This window comes from Apodemus sylvaticus, chromosome 19 (genome assembly GCF_947179515.1).
Source record: "Apodemus sylvaticus chromosome 19, mApoSyl1.1, whole genome shotgun sequence".
Taxonomy (NCBI): Eukaryota; Metazoa; Chordata; class Mammalia; order Rodentia; family Muridae; genus Apodemus; species Apodemus sylvaticus.
Window position 1 is genome coordinate 12,425,355 of NC_067490.1, and position 21,419 is coordinate 12,446,773.

The 21,419-nt window shown below is 43.2% G+C and overlaps 1 protein-coding gene across 1 annotated transcript in view; it reads right to left on the reverse strand.

The window, feature by feature from the left end:
- Specc1l (sperm antigen with calponin homology and coiled-coil domains 1 like) overlaps positions 1-20,950 on the reverse strand; it is a 102,694-nt gene extending 81,744 nt beyond the window's left edge. The window contains exons 1-2 of the mRNA XM_052164323.1: positions 20,798-20,950; positions 2,590-2,779 (exon numbers count right to left, since the gene is read on the reverse strand). Coding sequence (XP_052020283.1) covers positions 2,590-2,742 — 153 coding nt within the window. The 5' untranslated portion in view covers positions 2,743-2,779; positions 20,798-20,950. The remainder of the gene's footprint in view (positions 1-2,589; positions 2,780-20,797) is intronic.
- Between the last annotated feature and the right edge of the window lie 469 nt (positions 20,951-21,419).

The following is a 21,419-nucleotide window of genomic DNA, read 5'->3' on the forward strand; positions in this document are numbered from 1 at the left end:
CTGAACCTCCTTACTCCAGACTTACCTGCACCCCCCCCCCCAACACACATGCACGTACATTTCCACACACCTGCTAATGTAACAAAGCCTCAAGTAGGAACAGCCACTGTGCACTGGCAAGAGCAGGCCAACAGCTGTGCTTCACAACAGAAAAGTACTCACTGCTCAAGACCACAAGCCAGCGAGCGACTCCAGATCCACAGCTCAGATGTGGCAAGCCTGCTCAGTGGACATACCAAATGTGACACAGAGCCCACAGAAGGCAAGCAGGGGTACATCCAACACCAACACTTCAACCTGTTCTTCCAGTCACATAAACAGCAGGTCACCTGCCACACAGGCACTCCACTCTGAATACAGCCCCAGCAACTAAGTAACCAGTTAGGTCAGAACATGTCATCTCCTTACACAAAAGAGTCACAGCACTGCCACCAAGGAAGACTTCAGGGTGTTGATTCAGAATAGCGGAAGTAGGGCAAAGGTCATGCCTGGCACCATCCCCTGGGCCACAGGATGACAACTAGCCACTCATCAAGGATATAGTAAGGAAAAAAATGAGGCCCCCACACCCACTGAATCAGCACAGGTCCAGTGTTAACAACCTTGAATACAAAACAGCATTTCCTGCTAGATCTTTCAGAACATACATGGAGTCCCTCAAAAGCTATTCTTCTGAAGTGCTTTTTTTTTTTTTCGGTTTTTCGAGATAGGGTTTCTCTGTGTAGCCCTGGATGTCCTGGAACTCACTCTGTAGACCAGGCTGGCCTTGAACTCAGAAATCCTCCTGCCTCTGCCTCCCAGTGCTGGGATTAAAGGCGTGTAGCACCAGCGCCTGGCCTGAAGTGCTTTTAAAATAAATTAATCTGCAATCTAAAATCCTCTGCCTGAGGAAAAAAGGGTTGAATTCAGGCCATGCTTTGTTTCTCCCTGTCAGTCTATCAGACACCAGTGAGTCAGTTTCTACCCCAAATATCTCAACACTAAGCAAAGCAGGCAAGTAAACAAATAGGTTTTAAACTGAAAGGGCTAAAGACTGTGTGCTCTGTGTGCCAGGGTGTCAAACACTGAACTAAGAGCTGCATGCGATGGTATGCACCTGTAACCCTGGTGCTTGAGGAGCTGAGAGAGGAGGACTACAGCGAGCGGAGGCCAGCAGGACCCTGTCTCAAAACAACAAAAGGACATTCTACAAAGTGGAGGCAGAAGACAACGGCTCAGCAGGCAAAGCCCACCTCACCAAGGCGGACAACCTGAGTGCAGCCCTCTCTCACTCCCACAATGTGGCACAAAAGTACACACATGTATGCTCATGTGCAAGACAGATAGACAAGACAAACAGACAGCAATCTAAATTCTCTGAACGGCCCAAACCAATACATAACACATCAAGGGTGAGAGAACACCCCTGGAAAACTGCTATGTTCCCCAAATCAAATCAAGCCTGGGCTAAAATGATTCAAACAACAACAATAACAAAACCCTGCTACCCCCTGCCATGGACTAAGTCCTTCTGTGCTGTCCACTTGTAATCTCTCTTTTAATTCTGGCCATAGCCCTTTGAAGCCATGTTCTCATCTCTATGACCCCAAAGACTCTGGTCTAATTACAATTCTATACTAAAAAAGAATACAATCTCTAAAGAAAATACTATGCTCTTACTGAATTTAAACCCTCAATGTTAACTATGACTAATATTGAATCAGCTGTCAAAAAGAGCAGAAATTCATGCTGTAAGCTAGGCATTGTGGCACACACTTTTTATATATGAGCATTTTGTCTGTATACATATGTGTGTACCACTCACGTGCCTGGTACCCATGGAAGTCAGAAGAGGACGTCTTGATCCCATGAACTAAGGTTACACACAGTTATGAGTCACCATGTGGATGCTGGGAACAGAACTCTGGTCCTCTGGAAGAGCAGTCACTGTTCTTCACCACTGAGCCATTTTCCTAGCCCTATGGTACACACCTTTAACCCCAGTACTCAGGAAGCAGAGGCAAGCAGACTTCTATGCTCAAGGCCAGCCGGATCTACAGAGAGTTTCAGTACAGGCAAAAACTAGAGGGCTATGCAGAGAAACCCTGCCCCCCAAAAAAGAAAAAACAAAAACAAAAATAAAGAAAGAAATTCACACTGTAAAAGTGTGTCACAGGACAAAAGCCACTGCCAAAAAGTCACAGAAATGTGACAGTCAGTCATCCTTTAACACAGGCTCATCTGCTCATTTCACAAAGCCGTCCTGAGCGCCATCCATCCTGTGGTTCATGTGCTCTGATATGCAGCTCTCGGCTGCCATCCATTCGTCAACCTCCCTGCAGGCAGACTCTACCTCTGGCTCACCTGTACACGACTCCCTGCAGAAAGCAGGCACTTGGTTATTTTCTTTATGCAGAGCCTACTATTAGTTTCATTCGTACAGATAGATCAAAACACCAATTAAGGTCACCCTGCTGAAAGATCTCTTCGAAGACTGGGTTCCTACTACTAGCAGAGAGTGAACCCCAAATAATACTCATTCAATAAATTCAACATGTTAAAATACACACCTAAAATCCACTGCATACTCAAACACTGCTATGTGCATACCTTCAACAGTGCTGCTGCTGCCCCCGGCCTTACAGGTTTGCCTCCTGCGGGTGCTGAAGAGCTGTTCTCAGGCTTGCTTTTCTCTACTGTCTGTGGTTTGCTTATCCCAGACACCTTAGGCACTGAGCCAGCACTCCGGTTTGCTTTCTTCATTCTGGGCTGCCTCTTGGTGATGCATTTACAATCAAACCTGTGGGAAGCATAGAGAGGCATCACGTTGAAAAGAAAACTGGAAAGTGGCTCTTTAGAAATTATTTCTGAAAATTTCCACCACATAAAAAGTATCTGAAAGATGGAAATCTCAATATCAAAACAAAATGTTGAAAATCTTTCAATCTGCTTATAGAAGCATAATACTTTACAGATTTATAATGTGTGTCCCAATCCATTCAGTAGACAGAACACCTTATATCATATGCTGGTTAGTTCCCATCAGGGCAGACTCCAATTCCTGTGTTGTGTCCGGTGTCAGAGGGCCTGCTCACTAGCTCCTCCTCCCGGCTTTGCTAGCACACACTTCTATCTGGAGTGTGCCCACCAGGCACTGTCTTCCCTGCGGGCATGCCCACTGCCCGCCTTCAGTCTTCCTGGCTTGCATCCCATGGCTCTCACCTCCCACATTCTGTGGCCCCTATCACAATCCAGGCATGACTTTCACATCTTTGCAAAATGGCCTCTCAGGGCCTCTATGCGGGACTCCACGACCACATGGCTGCCTATACAGTTCCTCCTTACCATGGAAGAAGATCCCACAACCCATTTACTCCTCTCTCCTTTAGGGCTCTAAAGCCAGAACCACTGTCTGAAACTGCCAAGTTTGACAATTTACTTTAGATGGAACCTGGCCCCTCCTTGAATTACATTTGCACAAGTGTGCCTTTGTAGTTGCTTTTTAGGTGAAGGAAATCCCTCAAACTTTTTCTTGTCACAAATTGCAGGATTAGCTGGGTGGAATCTTGCCCTGAGGGCACCACTCCTTTTACCATCAGCACACACCTTCATTCACACATCTAATTTCCAGGTGCTCTTTTTCTCCTCAAACTGTACTTTCTGTAGTTTCCTTTTTGCCCTGTTTCTTCTTTTTCAAAGTAGTTCTGCATGAGTGATCAGTAATAACCACAGGACAGAGACAATATTAGGCTGTCTTGAAATCTCTCTGGCAACAAAAGTTGTCCAAAACTATTTTCAGTTTAGCCAAGGTCACAGTGAGGTCACGCAGAGGATGCAGAGCAGGTTGCTGCTAGGAAGCAGTTTAACTTTGAAACAAAGTGTCCTTGTACATCCAGAGAGCCTGCACTGTAGCCCTCACGGATAAGAAGTCATGCTCTAATCAATCTGCGCAAGTCCAGGTATGAGGAAGTGGGAATGGGAGTCCCCTTACTGCTGCTGCTTTTCACCGCCTAGATCTAAGCTCAAAGTATCACTCAAAAGCACTGTTCGGATCCTACTGTGCTCAGTTTCTGAGAATGCCACAAAGCAGCAATTCTCACACTTCCAGATGCTAGGACCCTTTAACACAGTTCCTCGCATTGTGGTAACCACCCCAACCATAAAATTATTCATGTTGCTACTTCCTAGTTGTAATTTTGCTACTGTTATGAATCATACTGTAAATATCTGATACATGATAGCCTTAAGTGACCCCACTAAGGGATTTTGACCCACAGATTGAGACACACTGCCATAAAGCTTTGCTGTGTGGGAGTACTCTTCTCCCAGCAGCTCAGGACAAGAAACTTTCACACTCCTTCCTTCCAGTTCCTGCACCATTCTGAACACACCTGTATCTCTTTAAAAGTTTTTGTGTATGTATGAGTGATTGCCTACACACATACCTGTGTACCACATTTTGTGCTTGATGCCTGTGGAGGCCAAAAGAGAGTGTGGATCCCCTGGAAGTGGAGTTAAGGATAGTTATGAGACACTCCCTGAGTGCTGGAATCAGATGGGGCCCCTCGAAGAGCGGCCACTCTCATTCATCGTCCACCCTTGCCTAGCATGCTATATTACTTCTGCAATAAAAGGCAAGCTGCATTGTAACAATTCTGTGTATCTGTAAGGCATCCTCATAATTTAATGTAATTCACTGTAGTTATCTGAGTGGGAATGGCTACCAGTGACTCGGGTCTTTCAATGCCTGGTCCCTAGTTGGTGGAACTGCTTTGGTTAGGATCAGGAGGTGTGGCCTTGTTGGAGAAGGCGTGAAGCCCAAGCCAAACCCAGCCTCTCTATTCCCTTCTCTCTGTACCCTCTTCTTCCTTCCCTCTACACCTGCCAGCCACCATGCTCCTCACCATGATGAACTCACCATATGAAACTGGTGAGCAAGTGCCCAATTAAGTGCTTTCTTTTATAAGCTGTCTTGGTCCTGGTAAGGTAGGACACTCACCTAATTGTTGACACTGTTACATAGGACAAAGCAACAATAACATCTGCAGTGTGCCGACACAGGCATCCTCTGGGCCTCGGACCCACTGCAGTACAACATGCTTCACCATGAAGACTGCCAAGCTGAGCTACATGAGTTTCTGATCCAGCCTGAGCTACATAGCAAGAATCAGTCTGACAATTCTTTTTTTATTTAAAACAATAGTAATAACAAGTAAGAGTTGGTGAGATAGTGTAGTCTGACAACCCAGGTAGAAGAAAAGAACCAACTCCCATGTTATCCTCTGACTTTCACATGAACACTGTGGCATGCCCCTACACACACACACACACACACACACACACTCACACATACTAAATGTAACAATAATATTTTAATAAGTAAAACTGAGTCAGGAGATCAGGTTCAAGCTCTAGCTTTGCCATAAGTTGTTAGGGTAAATCACTTATCTTTAAAAATTCTTCTCTTATAAACAAGAATTAATAAAGCCTAAAGACTTCTGATACACAAAACACATGTAAACCAATAAGAGGGAAAAGTATTTATATCCGAGTTGTAAAGTATTTCACATGGGCCCAAAGGTTAGAAAGATGTGACAAACCAAGGTTAGAGAGAACAGTTTAATTTCAGGTTTCAGAAGCCCCACCCTCTCCAACCATCCACATAAAAGATAAGCCAATCAAGTTTTAGGATTGATGCAATGAGACCCTATGAATTATTTTGCCTGTCATTCTGCATCAAGGAGAACCTGCCCTGAATCAAGGACACCGACTACATTGGAGACCAGAGGGCTCTGAAGTCAGTCCCTGGCTGGCAGGTGCCATCAGTGAGGGACGGGATCCTTTCTTGACACGATAGAAACATTCAAATCCTACTTTCTATTTCTAAATTATGGTGGGATTTTATCTTTTCCTTTAAACTCTAATCTCCACAATTAGAATCGTTTTACCTCTGCCGAAGAAATGTACTGGTATTTTAAAGCATTTAAATGTAACTGTTATCTTAAGATCTTCCTTGCTGAGAAGATTTTTAAAAAAATCCTCCATGCTTAGTTTTAAAAACTAGTAACTACTTGAGATCAAATCCATATCCAGGGACTAGTTACTCAACTCTTTAAGTTTTAGCTTCCTCATTCACAAAGCGGGGTTGGTAACAGCATATACTATATAAGGATACTAAGATAATTAGATGAATAAGAAACCTAGCATACTTATCAGGGGAGCAGCCCACAATGAAGATCTGATAGACAGAAGCTATTAAAATTTGTAGAACATCCTGCATATACTGAATCTGACTAGAGCCTGATTAATATAAAGGCAGCCAGGAGTAGTGGTGAATACCTATAACCCAGCATTTGGGAGACAGAGGCAGGAAAATCAACTACCTCATAATACCAGCACTTGGGAGGAAGAGGCAGGCAGATTTCTGAGTTTGAGGCCAGCCTGGTCTACAGAGTGAGTTCCAGGACAGCCAGGGCTATACAGAGAAACCCTGTCTCAAAAAAAAAAAAAAAAAAAAAAATCCAAAAAATATTTTAAAGTCAGCATCTTGGAGCTAGAGAGACAACTCGGCTAAGAGTACTATGCTCTTCCAGAGGACTCAGGTTCAGGTTCAATTCCCAGCACCCACATGGTGGCCCACAACCATCTGTGACCACAGTCTCAAGGAATGTGACAGGGAATCTGACATCTATAGGCACCAGGCACAAAAATACATAAAAACAAAGCTTCCATACACATAAAACAAAACTAACTTTTTAAAGGCAGCAACTGAAAAGATACTTTGTAAGAGAATCTTCACCATCACCACCACCACCTCCACCCCCACCTCCCACGCCCACCCCCAGGCCATTCCTTTTGTGACAGGGTCTCACTATGGAGTCCCTTAAGTCATCCAGGCTGGCTGTGAATCTACCAGCCTCTATTCCTAAGTGCTGGGATTAAAGGAGTGTGTCAGTATGCCTGGCCAAGATTCCCTTACAAGGAATGACTAAAGACTGTTTTACTTCTTACTTACATTAAATTACATACTATAGCACGTAGACATCAACAAACAACACTAACTTCTAGTTCTTTCCCACTGAAAATTACAAACCAGGAAATGCTGTAGATGCGTGCGTGGTAAGCAGTCCACAGAAATGATACTCAAGAGACTAGGCCTGTCATTCTGTAAATAGCTAACTCTTCGAGCCTTGTTTATAATAGCAGTGTTCAAAACATGTTTCTGGAAAGTAATTGATTATTAGCTGTGATTTTTATGACTATCCCACTAAAAATCTGCAAAAGGTCTTGACCCTAGCAATCTAAAGACATATGGAAAGCCATAATCTCACAACTCTGTTCTTAAATGTCATCTTTATTGTAAATTAAGAACAGATTCAAACACTAGAAAGGAATCACAGTCAAGAGAACGCTTAAGTCATGGAAGGTGCTATGTGTAAATCAGTGTCAGAAGAATCAAAACCAATAGGCAATCTGATAAAAATCAGGTGCCGATGGGCGGTGGTTCACCAATGTGGGTGAACCCAGGTCCTCTGCATGAGCAGCACTGCTGAGCCAACCCTGCAGCCCCACATGCACGCACACACAGAGACAGAGCGTGCTGTTACACACAGACAGTACATTTAAAATAACTACTTTACAAGTAGATATAAACTGTGACTCCAACACAAATATCAAGGATTCCTTGGAGAGAAGGCCAAGCCCTCCCTGTCATATCAGAAATTTACATACATGCAACTGGCATGTTGCCAAAGTACCTGAAGCAGAGAGAAACAGGGGTAAGGCACCTTTGGCTATGGTTTCTCTTCTTTGTCCAAACCCACAGCCAAAGTGTAACCCTGACTCAAAAACGTCATTGCTTGCTGACCTAAGAAGAACCAGTTTTATGCTTACTTTTAACAATATATTCTTTTTATTTTTAAGACCAGATCTTATTCTACATCTAAAATTGGGACAAGCCGGGCAGTGGTGGCACACGCCTGTAATCCCAGCATTCTGGGAGGCAGAGGCAGGCAGATTTCTGAGTTGGAGGCCAGCCTGGTCTACAGAGTGAGTTCCAGGACAACCAGGGCTATAGAGAGAAACCCTGTCTTGAAAAAACCAAATCCAAAAAACAAAACAAAACAAAACAAAAAAAAGACATAAAATTGGGACAAGTATTACTAACATATATGCACTTAACGTGTAATTTACATGTTTTACTCATTTATACAAATGTCCTTCATGAGATTCTCTTCCCCTCATAGCTCCTTCCTTTTTGCCTGGACACAAAGTAAAGGGAGTCTGAAGGAGATGGCACAGGAGAAAGGCACACTCATCAACTGTGCCCAAAAGGCCCTCCGTCAGTGTCAGTGTCAGAGGGTGAACAGGATCAAGCTAGCTCCAGGGAAGGACAAGGCCAAAGAGACTGCAGCTGGATCAAGGCTAAGTGGGAAAGAAAAGCTAAAGAGCATTTTTTTAAAAAGTCACAGCCAGCTAGATTTTGCTATTGTCACTTCAAAATTGCAGCAGACAGACAGACAGACAGATCCATGCTGTGCAAATGTTAGCACATTTAGTCTCAGAACTCTTCTCTGAGCTGAGGAGGAAGAAGACACAGAGGCTATAGAACGCAGCAACTGTTCTAGTCAAAGTAAGCTCTTTCCATTAAGTCATAGCCAAGTAGATGCTAGAAGAAACGAGTCAGTGTTCAAAAATCAGTAACCACAACTCTATCTCGTCATTTTAGCACAGGAACACTCACTTACAACTGGGTTTCTCTCTATGATTTAACACAAAGAAATATGAGAAACAAGTAGAAACAACCTGAACTTTTCAAACCTACAACCACATACATACCTGTTTTCCTTCTGTTACTGTTTTTAAAAGAGCAACAGAAGTAAAATCACACCTGGCTGTCTCTGTTTTAATGCACACTGCTGAGGAGGCCGTTAAACTGCTGATAATACTTAGCATTCCAGACAAGTGACAAGACTGGAAAGAGACTGTCTAAAAGAATTTCTGGCTATAGTACACAAATTATTTTTGCAGATTTAGTCCAAAATAAATTGGTTCCCAAAGTTAAAACTGTCAGAATGCAAGAAACTATGAGTCTCCTCAAGCCATTTCCTCCTCTGCCAAGGTTTCTTAACTTACAAAAAAAGAAAATCTTTATTCAAGACCTTTCAAATCATGGCTTTATGCTCAGATTTTTGGCAGGGAGTTAAAAACACTGTTCGGCATTCATAAAATTAACTCAAGCCACCTTTAATTAAGAACATCAATTCATTTACATATGTGTACATCTGTGTCTAAACCAAACCAGGCACAGTGATACACACACCTGCCACCTGGACATTACTGCTGTTCATGAGGAGGGGAGACCGTGGGTTGGGAAAAGGAAGGCTTTGAGCTGTACTTCATATAGTTGGGTTGGATGGCATCGAATGGGATGTGGGAAAGGAGATTGGCGGAAAAAAGATATGGACAATGGGGTCAGGGGAATATGTCAACTGGAAGTCACTGTTTGACCCAGGACGCACGACAATAGACTGGCTGGTTTACATAAGAGAAACAGTCTTGCTGGAGAGATGGCTCAGCGGGTAAGAGCACTGACTGTTCTTCCAAAGGTTATGAGTTCAAATCCCAACATCCACATGGTGGCTTACAACCATCCATAAAGAGATCTGATGCCCTCTTCTGGTGTCTGAAGACAGCTACAGTGTACTTACATATAATAAATAAATCTTTAAAAAAAAAAAAGTAAACATCCATAGATATAAAATAAAAATGGGGAACATTTTAAAAAAAAGAGAGAGAAACAGACTTGAGCTTAAGGTGCTTGGGGGAATTTCAGGTGGTGGATTTGAAAGTGCTGATCAGTTATGTGTAGATTCCTCCCACAGAGCTCTCCTAGAATGCACAGGCCCTATAAAGGAAACAAACAGGGCACATGCCCCAAAGACAGCACTCGGCAATAAACAAAAATCATAATCAGGAACTTGCAGAACAGAAAGTCAAAGCTACGACCTGAAGAGCCTGAGGCATTGCTGAAATAGCACAGGCAGTCAGAATCAAAGCCTAATGCTCAATGAGTCAGGTCACTTAGTCACTCCACTACGCAGTGACCTGTCATGAGGTATCAATAACTCACTCTGTAACTGATCATCTCAGGAGCAGGATAGAGAACTAAGAATCTGAAACAGCAGCAAGCTGGATATGTTAGAAAGCAAAATGACATAGAATCTACAAGGACCACATTAAACTGTGTGTGAACCAACAAGGGACAGACAGACAGACAGACAGCTCTACATGGTGATGTGATAAACCTTACTCTTGGCCCATCCCAACGAGTGAGGCAGCTCTTCTTTGTTCTAAACTCACCCCTAATTCCTTCTTTTCCCTATAGTACTAGAAACATGCACAGCTCCCACCCCCACCCCACTTGCACAGACAAGCTTTGGGAGTTCTTCCGGACAACTAAACTCCCTGTTGCTCCATCCCAGGCACATGCCCCTCCTGTTCTTGGCTATCACAGTCTCCTGCTGCCTGTCTCTCTGCACAACCTCCACTGTGGGTCAGTTCTGATACTTACCTTTCTCTGGATATCCTGGCATCTGTCTGCCGATCTGTCTGTCCCCTTCTCGTTTACTCACCCACTCCACCCTCACTGACTCACTCCATTGGCCTTTGAACACAACTCCTGATTGATACAGATCTCCTGTCCTGTTTTGGAACTGCTTTTTTAAGATAACACACACACACACACACACACACACACACACACACACACACACACACACGCTTGATGAGGGGGAAAGCAATAAAATTCAAAGTAAGCAAAACAAAGAAAGGCTAACTACAAAAGCCAACAAATACAATGCCTAAAGATTCACTTTAAGTCAACAAGTTCAAAAGTTTAGATAAAACAAACAAATCTCTGGAAGCAGAGAACAGAAAAGCTCATTAGAAAGCCTCAGGGGAGAAAGGAGATAACCTAACACTAGTACTTTTGAAGGAAATCCAATGTATGATTTCCATTTTCCCTACCAAGAACCACTTCCTATATTCTATGGAATCTGTTTTCCAATTCTAGAATGAAATGTAAAGACAGCTAAGATCAGAAGAAAACATTTCACTGACTCTGAACATTGCAGCACATACCTGTAATCCCAACACCAAGGAGGCTGAGGCAGGGGGCTGGTTTTAAAGTCACCTGGGGTTATACAGTCAACATAGAGAGACCTCTTCTCAAAACTGAAAATAGGTTGGAGATACAATGGTAGGATAATGATAGAAGAGGTGTTTTCATCCACAAAAAGAGACTAGGTTTGAGAAGTACAGCAGTTGCTTTCATCAAGTTCAAAAGTCAGCAGGGAAAGTACTTAAGGTCCCTAGTAATCTCTTGACTCCTAACCCCACGTTCTGGACATAACAGGGTCTTGTAGTAGCACTGCTCTGCTGGGCAACGGCCATGCCACAGAGCTCCCAGGCAGCCTGTGGCTGCTCTCTAATGGGTTCTATAGTGCTGGAGACACCACAGCATCCTCACTCCATAGTTCTACTGACAGTGTCCTTATGGAAGGCTCTTTTGTGGTGGAGAGACTCCTTAACAAATGCCTGCCTAGGCCCTCGAGGGTGTCTGATACATCCTTTAAATCTAGCCCAAGGGTGTCTGATACATCCTTTAAATCTAACGGAGACATTTATGGCCCCCAGCCTGTGCACTAACTATGCCCACCATCTGCAATTACACCATTAGGCAGCACCTAGCTTACTGTTCCTCCTTTCAGAGTGCTACTCTGGACCTGCTTGTGTCATAGTCAGGGCAAAAGAGCACTGCACAACAAGACACTGCACTGCAACCCAGGGAACAGAGTCCAAAGTAACAGCAGCAAATGTGGTCCCACAGAGCCTCCCTGGCAAACACAGCTCTCAAAGACTTTGTTTCAAAGTTATTCAGATGACTTCAGGGTCTTCTGTGTTTTCCACAAATACAGCCTACTTTCTCCAAACTGTATTAATCTTTTTAGCAAGTGTTCACTGGGTCACACTCTCTAACACACCTTCACCTGTTAGGGGTTTGTTGACACTGTCTGAATTGTTGATTTGCTGACATGGGATTCTACTCTGTAGCCCCAGATATTCTGGAACTTACTACATAGCCCAGAAATGGCCTTGAACTCACAGGAATTGTCCTGCCTCAGCCTCCAAAGGCCTGCCATCACACCTGTGAGCCCCTAGGCTTGTGAGCCACCTAGCTTTATTTTGTCTCTTTGAGGGATGGTATCACTATGTAGTCCAGGTTCACCAACCATGTAAATGCTGGCATTCCAAACATGCACCACTAATATCCAGCCCCAGGCTTTTGTAAAGGCTGGTCTTAAAGCCTTCCAACGCTTCTCATTCTCCTCTTGTTAATCCTCTTCCGTTTCACTGTAAGCAACCCCCCAATAACGTCATTCTGCACCCTGCCCACTCATCTGCCATCCTTAAGTTCTGCATTCACTACCATCTTTGCAGCTGGAAACTACAGTGCCTTTGCTCGGGGTTTCCAATACCTTATCCCTTAGCTCCACCTAAGACCTCATTAAACACCCTTTCCTGTGCTATTCTGATGACAACCACTTAACTGATTCCTAATGTATCTTGGTGCCTGGGATGTTCCACTCACAGAAATGTACATTCTTCCCTAGTTTGCTCCTCTAAATTCATCTAGCCTCCACTCAGTTCCCAAACTGCACATATATTGCTAGGTATTTATAATAGAAATGGCCCAACTTCTTATCAGTCTTCTACAGCTAGTCTGTTCCGAGCTGCTCTAACAGGAAACCGTCCTTGGGTAGCATGCCAACGGAACTTGTTTGGCACAGTCGAGAGGCCTTTTGTTGGTCACCATGGTAGAAGGTGTAAGGCAGACATGTGACCGAGCAGAGCTCTGAATGCACAGCCTCAAGCCTTTTCTAACTGTCATTTAATCCATTTGGGGGAGTGAATCCACATGACTCAAGCACTACCTACACCTCACCTCCTAAACTGTAGGACTGGGAACTAAGGCCAAGCCATTCTTCTTGGGGAAGACATTCAAACCATAATGTTCTTCCAGAAAACCACAAAGTATTTCCCAGTTCACTTTAATAAGTAAGCTTGCTGGCAAAGGTAGTACCAAAAGAAATGGGGGGAAAAAAAAACAATGGAGAAAAAGAAGCCCTACTGATCAATATCTCCTAAGGAAATGGATTTTTAAATTCTAAATAAATTTTCAGAAAACTATGACTTGAGGGTACTGTACCAGGGTTTGCCTAGCATGTAAGACCCTGGGTTTGAGTCATACCAACACACACACACACACACACACACACACACAGAGAGCAAATTTAATTCAACAAGCCAAGACAAAGATTATACATCAAGAATGAAAAAAAAAATGCCGGGCAGTGGTGGCGAACACCTTTAATCCCAGTACTTGGGATGCAGAGGCAGGCGGATTTCTGAGTTTGAGGCCAGACTGGTCTACAGAGTGAGTTCCAGGACAGCCAGGGCTACACAGAGAAACCCTGTCTCGAAATACCAAACCAAACCAAACCAAACCAAAACAAAACAAAACAAAACAAAACCAAAAAAAAAAAAAAAAAAAAAAAAGAATGACTATCAGGGTCAGACAGGGTGGCCTATTAATACATCATAAATCCCAACACTCAGGAGGCAGAGGCAGGCATATCTCTGAGTTCAAGCCCAGAGGGTTAAGGAACTTGCTGCCAAGCCTGATGACCTGAACCAATTCCTGGCACTACTGTGCTGTTGGCATCTCTCTCTCTCTCTCTCTCTCTCTCTCTCTCTCTCTCTCTCTCTCTCTCTCTGACTCTCTCTCTCTCTCACACACACACACACATACATGCAAACATATACATGTGTACACACAAACACACATATATACACAAACCTCACATATATACCTACACACATATACACCAATAAATATATTAAAGAACAAAAGTCACTTAACCCACAAATCAAAGTTTAACATTCAAAACTCAATGTAATGTTACAAAGTAAGTAAGAAAAGCTGTAAGGTTAAGTTAGTTCAGCAGAAACAGAAGCACTAAATTTCATTCTTGATTTAATAAAACAAAAACTCTAAGAAAACTGTAACAGAATCTCCTTAATTTGACATATTGATTCTAGGAAATGCCTATAGTTAATGACATGCTGAATTCCATAAAACTGTATTTTACCCTCATATAAAACATTTGAAGGGCTAGAGAAGTGGTTCAGCAGTTAAGAGTACTGGTTGCTCTTCCAGAAGACCTGGGGCCCTCCATATGAGGAAAGAAAAGAAAGTAAGCCCATTCTTCCCACTTGTTTCACTGTGTACCAAAGGCAATACCCAGGGGGTGGGGGTAGGGGGAAGGCAAGCACAAAACTAAACAGTATTCCAATTAAGGAGGAAGAAGTGAAACTGGCAATATATATAGGCACTACTGAATGGAATATCCAGTAGAATCTGCACACATTACTTGGTAATCTAAGTACAGCAAGATCTCAGAGTACAAGACTGGTGTGCAGAATCAATTGGTGTAAGAATCAATCATAATTCCATACATAGCAATGAACAGCCGGCAACTTAAAATTCTTAAGTATGTCTAAGAGCAGGACAAATCTAGACCATCACAAACTCAAATTATGTTATTGAAGGACTCGAAAATGTGATGGTTTGAACATGCTTGGCCCATGGGAAGTGGCACTATTAGAAGGTGTGGCCTTGTTAGAGGAAGTATGTCACTGTGGAGGCATGGCTTTGAGGTCTCATATATATGATCAAGTCTGGCCATTCCTGGCTGCCTGCAGAAGACAGTCTCCTACAGATCAAGACAGAGCTCTGAGCTCTTCTAGTACCATGTCTGCTTGGAGCTGTTGCTGTGTTTCCCACCATGATGATAATGGACTGAACCTCCAAAACTGGAAGCCAGCCCCAATGAAATGCTTTTGTTTGTAAGAGTTATCTTAGTCATGTTGTCCCTCCACAGCAATGAAACCCTAAGATGGAAAGAAAATCTAGACTATTTCATGGCATGAAAACCTGTAAAATCCAACTTTTACTGACACCCAGTTACAGTCAGTCACATACTGTTTAAGGCTATTTTGAACTACAGTGAGAACTGATTATACAGTTTATACAGATTTACAGTCTGCAAAGCAGACTATATAGTTTATAATGGCAAAACATTTACTTCCTGACCCTTCATGAAGGATGCTTGTTGATGCCCACTCTGCCTATGCCTTTCCCTCAACAGAGGAATGTCACAGTTATTCCTAAAAGCTCAAAGCCTCCTCTCCCTTCCTAAATGTCACCTCATGAGCAACCATAGATATCCTTTGGAAGAACAAGTGCTCTTAACCACTAAGCCATTCTGCCAGACCCAAATTTTACTCCTTAACTGAGTTAAGACAAAGTCTCATGTAGCCCAGGCTGGCCTTAAGCTCACTTTGCTGCTGAGGATGGCATTCAATCTCCTACTTCCCGAATGCTCATATTACAGTTACATATCACACAATGTCAAGTCTGGAAACCATACTTTATAACTAGTACTAAAACTTACATACTAAATAACACTGAAATAGCATGATTTAATAATTTTAAACACAAGGAAAAAAAAAACAGAAAAAGTCCCCTCCCTCCAGAACAACAACAAAAAAAATTTAATCATTTTTCCTAAGTGGGTCAATAAGACCAATGAACTCAGCAACTAATCGTATTCTATTGTGCTAATCAATGGAATTAAAAAGAAATCACAATTGATGCCTCAAAAGAATAACATGTATTAGCTTATTTTGGAATGATAGATTATTGCCATTTCAATACACAGAAAGCTGAATCACACAAACACACACACCTATGACAGAGTTGAAACTAGAAAATAGTTTGCTATCCTCTCTCCTTTGCCCACCATCTTCATCACTTAATAGTCTCCCTTCTTAACTTTTGGATTTCCTCCATACTTGGACCTTTTATGCACACATATGAACATCCATCAACTAGGATCTGCATATGAGGAGGAACATGTTTGGTTTTTTTCATAGTCATCTCATTTATTAGGTTTTCCTGGTTCATTCACCTTCCTGCAAATGTTATGATTTCATTTTTATTTATAATATTGCATTGTATGTATGTACTATATTTTCATTATCCAGTCATCAATGAATACATATTTACACTGTTTCTATTTTCTTGCTATTGTGAGTACAGCAGCAATCAACACGGGTGTGCAAATATCCCCGGTATCTTAGGTAAATCCCCAGTAGTAGTAGAAAGGAATCCCCAAACTAACTACCACAGTGGCTACATTGATTTGCATTCCCACCAGCAATGAGTAAGAGTTCCTCTTCCCCACAGCCATGCCAAAATTTGTTATCAGATTTCCCAATAGCCAGTGACAAGAATGAGACAATATCTCAATGAACTTTTAATTTGCACTTCCCAGACTACTAGGGATGCTGAACTACATCCCTGAGACCAACTTGATCACCACGTAGTTTCAGATCAATCAACTGTGGAAAAAACAAGAACAAACAAGAAAAAGCAAACCTAAGCTGATAGGAGCTTCCTTTTTTTTTTTTTTTTTTTTTTTACTTTGCAGCTAGTCCATCCAACAACAGGAATTTCCTTTAGTATTATTTTGTTGGCACATGCACACAATTCTAGATACCTGTCAATCTCTACTAGTGGGTGCTTTACATACATGACACATACAAACAGGCAGACACACACATAAAAGACTCCTGATATTTTATATCATGTAAGAAATACACATACTGATCTCTGTGAACATGTACAGTATATATGTGTGCATTCTTGAGCACAGACAGCATGTGCCACATAGCATATGTGAAGTCCTGGACTACTTGGGTGGCAAGCCTTCCATCTTGAGATCGGGTCTCCTGTCGCTGCTGCACACTATGAGCTAGCCGGCCAGCAAGCTTCTAGGCACCCTCCTGTCTTCTCAGACCTCCCCATCACAGTGGACCAATGACAGGCATGTGCTGCCATCAGCTTTGTGAGAATTCTGGAGCTCCAAACTCCAGGCCTCATACTTGTGCATCAAGCGCTTTCTTTCTTTATTCAGCCACTAAGCCCTCAGCCCAAGGACTACAGTTTAAGGATAATCAAAAGAGCCAGGCGGTGGTAGCCCATGCCCGTAATCCCAGCACTCTGGGAGGCAGAGGCAGGCAGATTTCTGAGTTTGAGGCCAGCCTGGTCTACAGAGTGAGTTCCAGGACAGCTAGGGCTCCACAGAGAAACCCTGTCTCAAAAAAAAAAACAAAAAACAAACAAAACAAAACAAAAAAACCCAAAAAACAAAAAAAAAAGGACAATCAAAATAGGAAATGCTGATTATCAATTTTAATGGCTTTTTTACATTATTTGTGGTAAATTACCACTTACCACAAAGTTATATACACAGATCCCTTCACTCAATCCCCAGTACTGCATAAACCTGGACACAGTGCCACACCTATAATTCCAGCATTTGAAAAACGAAGGCAGAAGAATCAAAAGCTTGAGCTCATCACAGTGGGTTCAAGGACGGCCTGAACAACAAAAGATCAAAAAACAAGAAAACAACAATAACAAACAAACACAAACAAAACCAACCCAACAAAAACCCAGACAAATATATTTAACACTCTCTCTCTCTCTCTCTCTCTCTCTCTCAATTTTGGCTTTTGAGTCAGGGTCTCTCTATGTATGGGGCTGTCCTGGAGCCCCATGTGCCACCAAGCCAGGCAGCTGTATTTGAATCTTTTTAAAAGCAACAGCCCAGAATTTTTTTCTTAACCTCACTAACAGTAACAACAAAACTTTAGGCTCTTTATTTCTAAATTCACGGTAAGTATGCTCTCTTGTATTTATTATTTGCAATTACCATAAATCATTGTTTGGTATCACCATCATAAACGATGCTTAATCTTTTTTTTTAATAGTGCCTACCTACCTATATTGCTCAGACTGGCCTTAAACTACTAGATGTAAGCAATCTTTCTCAACCTCCAACACAACTGAAACTACAAGCTTATAAAAACCATGTCTAACTAGACGCTGATATGTAAAACTTTTTTAAGACTTTATGTGTATGTTTTGCACGATTGCATGTATGTGCACTACATGCATGCTAGGTGTCCTATGGTCGGTGTTGGCTCCCTTATATTTGCAGTTACATGGCTGTGAGGCACCATGTATGTGGGTGCTGGGAACCAAACCCAGGTCCTTTGTAAAAGCAACAAATGCTCTTAGCTGCTGAGCCATCTCTTCAGCCCCTATCACCAAGAAACTAGCTGGGTTTTGTTTTACTTTGTTTTTTAGAAATGATGGTCCTTTAAATTGAATACCTTCAGTGTCATCAAAACTCCCAACATTGCTCTTGTTTTTCTTATGACATAAAACCCTACTCAATACTCCTTCACCCCAGGGTATCTCAGATTCATTCCTCTCCAACATACTACACAGCCTGCCTCATCACCCATATTTTTGAGAAGGAAACTACAGTATCATCATTGGCTGAAAACTGTACATAAGGATTCTTTAATATTAAAATTGCAACTGAAGGTCCTCTGTGTGCATGCACAGAGTGGAGAAAGATCCAGAAAAGCTTACTTGCCCAAAGCCATAAAGTCAAAAAGAAAAGAAAGATCTCTCAACCCCTTGATGCTGTCATCCTCTATCAAGGTGAGATGTCTGCACTAACACTTTATGCAAGCTAGACAGGTGATTTAAATAGACATACGGTTATTCAGCAAGTCTTGTATATAAGAAAACCCAACACTCATAGAAATTTTGACCCTTTGCAATATCTGAGTCAGACCAAATGAGCTAAGTCAAGTCAGTCAGAAAGCGAACTTCTGCTTCACAAGTCACATGTTGTCAAGAAAACAAGATGTAGGCACACACCCTGAGCAAATTTCACTTTAACCATAATTACTCTCCTCTCTGCAGCTGACACTGATACAAGACACCTTCATACAGCTTTTCTATGGTACAAAAATCCCTTTATTGCTGAAAATGTCAAGAAGATTCCTGCATACCTGGGATATACACAGGCAAACATACAAAACATTCTCAAGCTATCTAAAATTGCGAAAGGTTAGAACACTATTTGCCGTACATTAGACCCAAAGGGGAAATGAGACATTTTTAATGGGGGATAAAGGGGAGGGGACATCAGCTCTTTCTCAACAGGAAAAAAATGTAATGAGATCAACACACTTTTTTTTCCATACTCCCTTCTAAATTGGTTTGAATATTTTGCGGCATAAACATATTACTTATAATTTTTTTAATTAAGAAAAAATTACAATTATCATGGTTACACAGGACATTAGAGGCTCTCTGGAGTTGACACTCACATCCCTTATGGAAATAGTGAGGTTTGGCCAATGGAGTGTTGAGAACTGTAATTAATCCTAGTTCCTCCAGAGGCTAAATAAAGCAAGACTGAAGTTCTAGGCCTGTATGGCAACAAAGCAAGAAATATACCTAGTCTGGGATATCATCTGACATCTGTCTCCAAATGAAACATTTATCTAGCCATATTACATGCCTGTAATACCAAAGACGGGAGAATGAAGTTATTCACATACGACTCAATCCTCAAGTACACTTCAGTCGTCAATTACTTATATTATCCCAATACAAGGAAAGGACAAGAAAACAAGAGTCTGTACCGAATTCAGCACAGACATACTGCTTTTCAAACTTCCCATTCCTGACATATTAAAAGAGGACCAAGCGAACAGTGCCTTAGTGCCTATGCAACAAAGCCGGTACCTCAATCCAAACCTTTAGACAGAGCTGCTGTTGCCTATAGTCCACAGCTAATTTCACTTCAAGATTTAGCCTCCTGAATAACAAGAAGCCTTCCTGGGCTCCGCGATTTGATTTGTTTTGTTTTTGTTTTTATTTTGAGACAAAGTCTTACTCTGAAGCCCAACTGAAGCTCAATCTACCTTGGCTTTCCAAGTACCGGGATTACAGGTGTGGACCAAAATTTAGGATTCTCTTTCATGACAGTCAAATTTCTCTTTAATCGGGTGCCCCCTCACCCCGCAGCACTTTAGGACTGATCTTCAAGGGAATGAAAAAAAAAAAATCAAGGTTGCCTGCATTTGAACAATCACGGAGATTTTCGTTTGATTTTAGGCGGCTAAGCCCACCCAGAAACTGATTTATTTTCTAGTGTTCTCTAGGGTATCTCCACCACCACTACCGCCACCAAAACACACACACACACACACACACCCCGAATGTCTCAAATGTAACCTCTACTGAAATGCAGCATTTCTTCAACAACACACTGTATTATCCACATCCAATCTGATATAATTAGCCAAGTCTCAAGAATAAAGAACACTGCCAGCTTCAAACAGCCAGGTCCTAACAGCAGGACGCAGTCTTCGGGGGTCCTCCGCTCCTGCTCCCCCACCCTCAATCCACCAGATGGGGTGGCAACCTGTCCCAGCCCAGGAAAAGGAACCAGGGTGAATGCCCCTTCTCTCCCGACACCACAGGGAATGCAAGCACGAGGGTCGCACCCAGCCTCTCCGCAGGGATGAGACCCACGCCAGCCTGGGTTCCCGGGGGTCTGGGGAGCAAGCTGTGAGGTCCTCCCGGGCAGGAGACGGCGCAGGCGCGGGACGGCCTGGGGGGGTGGGGTGGCGAGGGGGGACAGCGCAGGCGCGGGGCCGCCAGGGTCTGCGGGGCCGCCCGGGCCTGGCCGCGCGGGCGGCGCTGAGGAGACGAACGTGCCAGCGGCACAAGCGGAGAAGACCCTGCCCCGGCTCTTACCGCGCGGCACCGCCTCGCTCACTCGCTGGCTCCGGGCTGGGGCCGGGCGGGCGAGCTCGCCCGGTGGCGCGGCCCGGTCCGTTGAGTCCGGCCTCAGGGCAACAGCCAACCCCACGGCGCCGCTCCCTCGGCCCGCCCTGTCTCCCTTGCGGCTCCCGCCCTCCGCCCGCCCCTTAGCCACTGGCACCGCCCCCCCTTTCTACTCCCCGCGCATGCGCCGTGACCGTCGCCTCCTGGGCTGCCACTGCGCAGGCGCCAGCTGTCACACCTCCTCTTCGCGCTGGGTTCTGGGCCGCGCACGCGCTGTGCTAGTCGGCGGTGCAACTAGAGTTAACTGCGGTCTTTGTGCAAGAAGATGTTCTTTATGAAGCAGGGCTCTTGGTCTCATGTTTTCCCTAGTAGGCAAATAGGTCCGCTCTGGTCGAAATGTATGTTTACAGTGTGCTCTTAATCACTTAACTCTTAATGAACCCGACAGTTGAGAAAAAAATGCACATGCCAGGCACCCCTGATGTTCCGAGCACATGAGCAACACCGGTCCCCACCCCACGCATTATAAATTTAAAGAGTTCTATATGTTTATAAAATTCCCGAGTAGTTTTTATTTTACCTTTTAAATGTG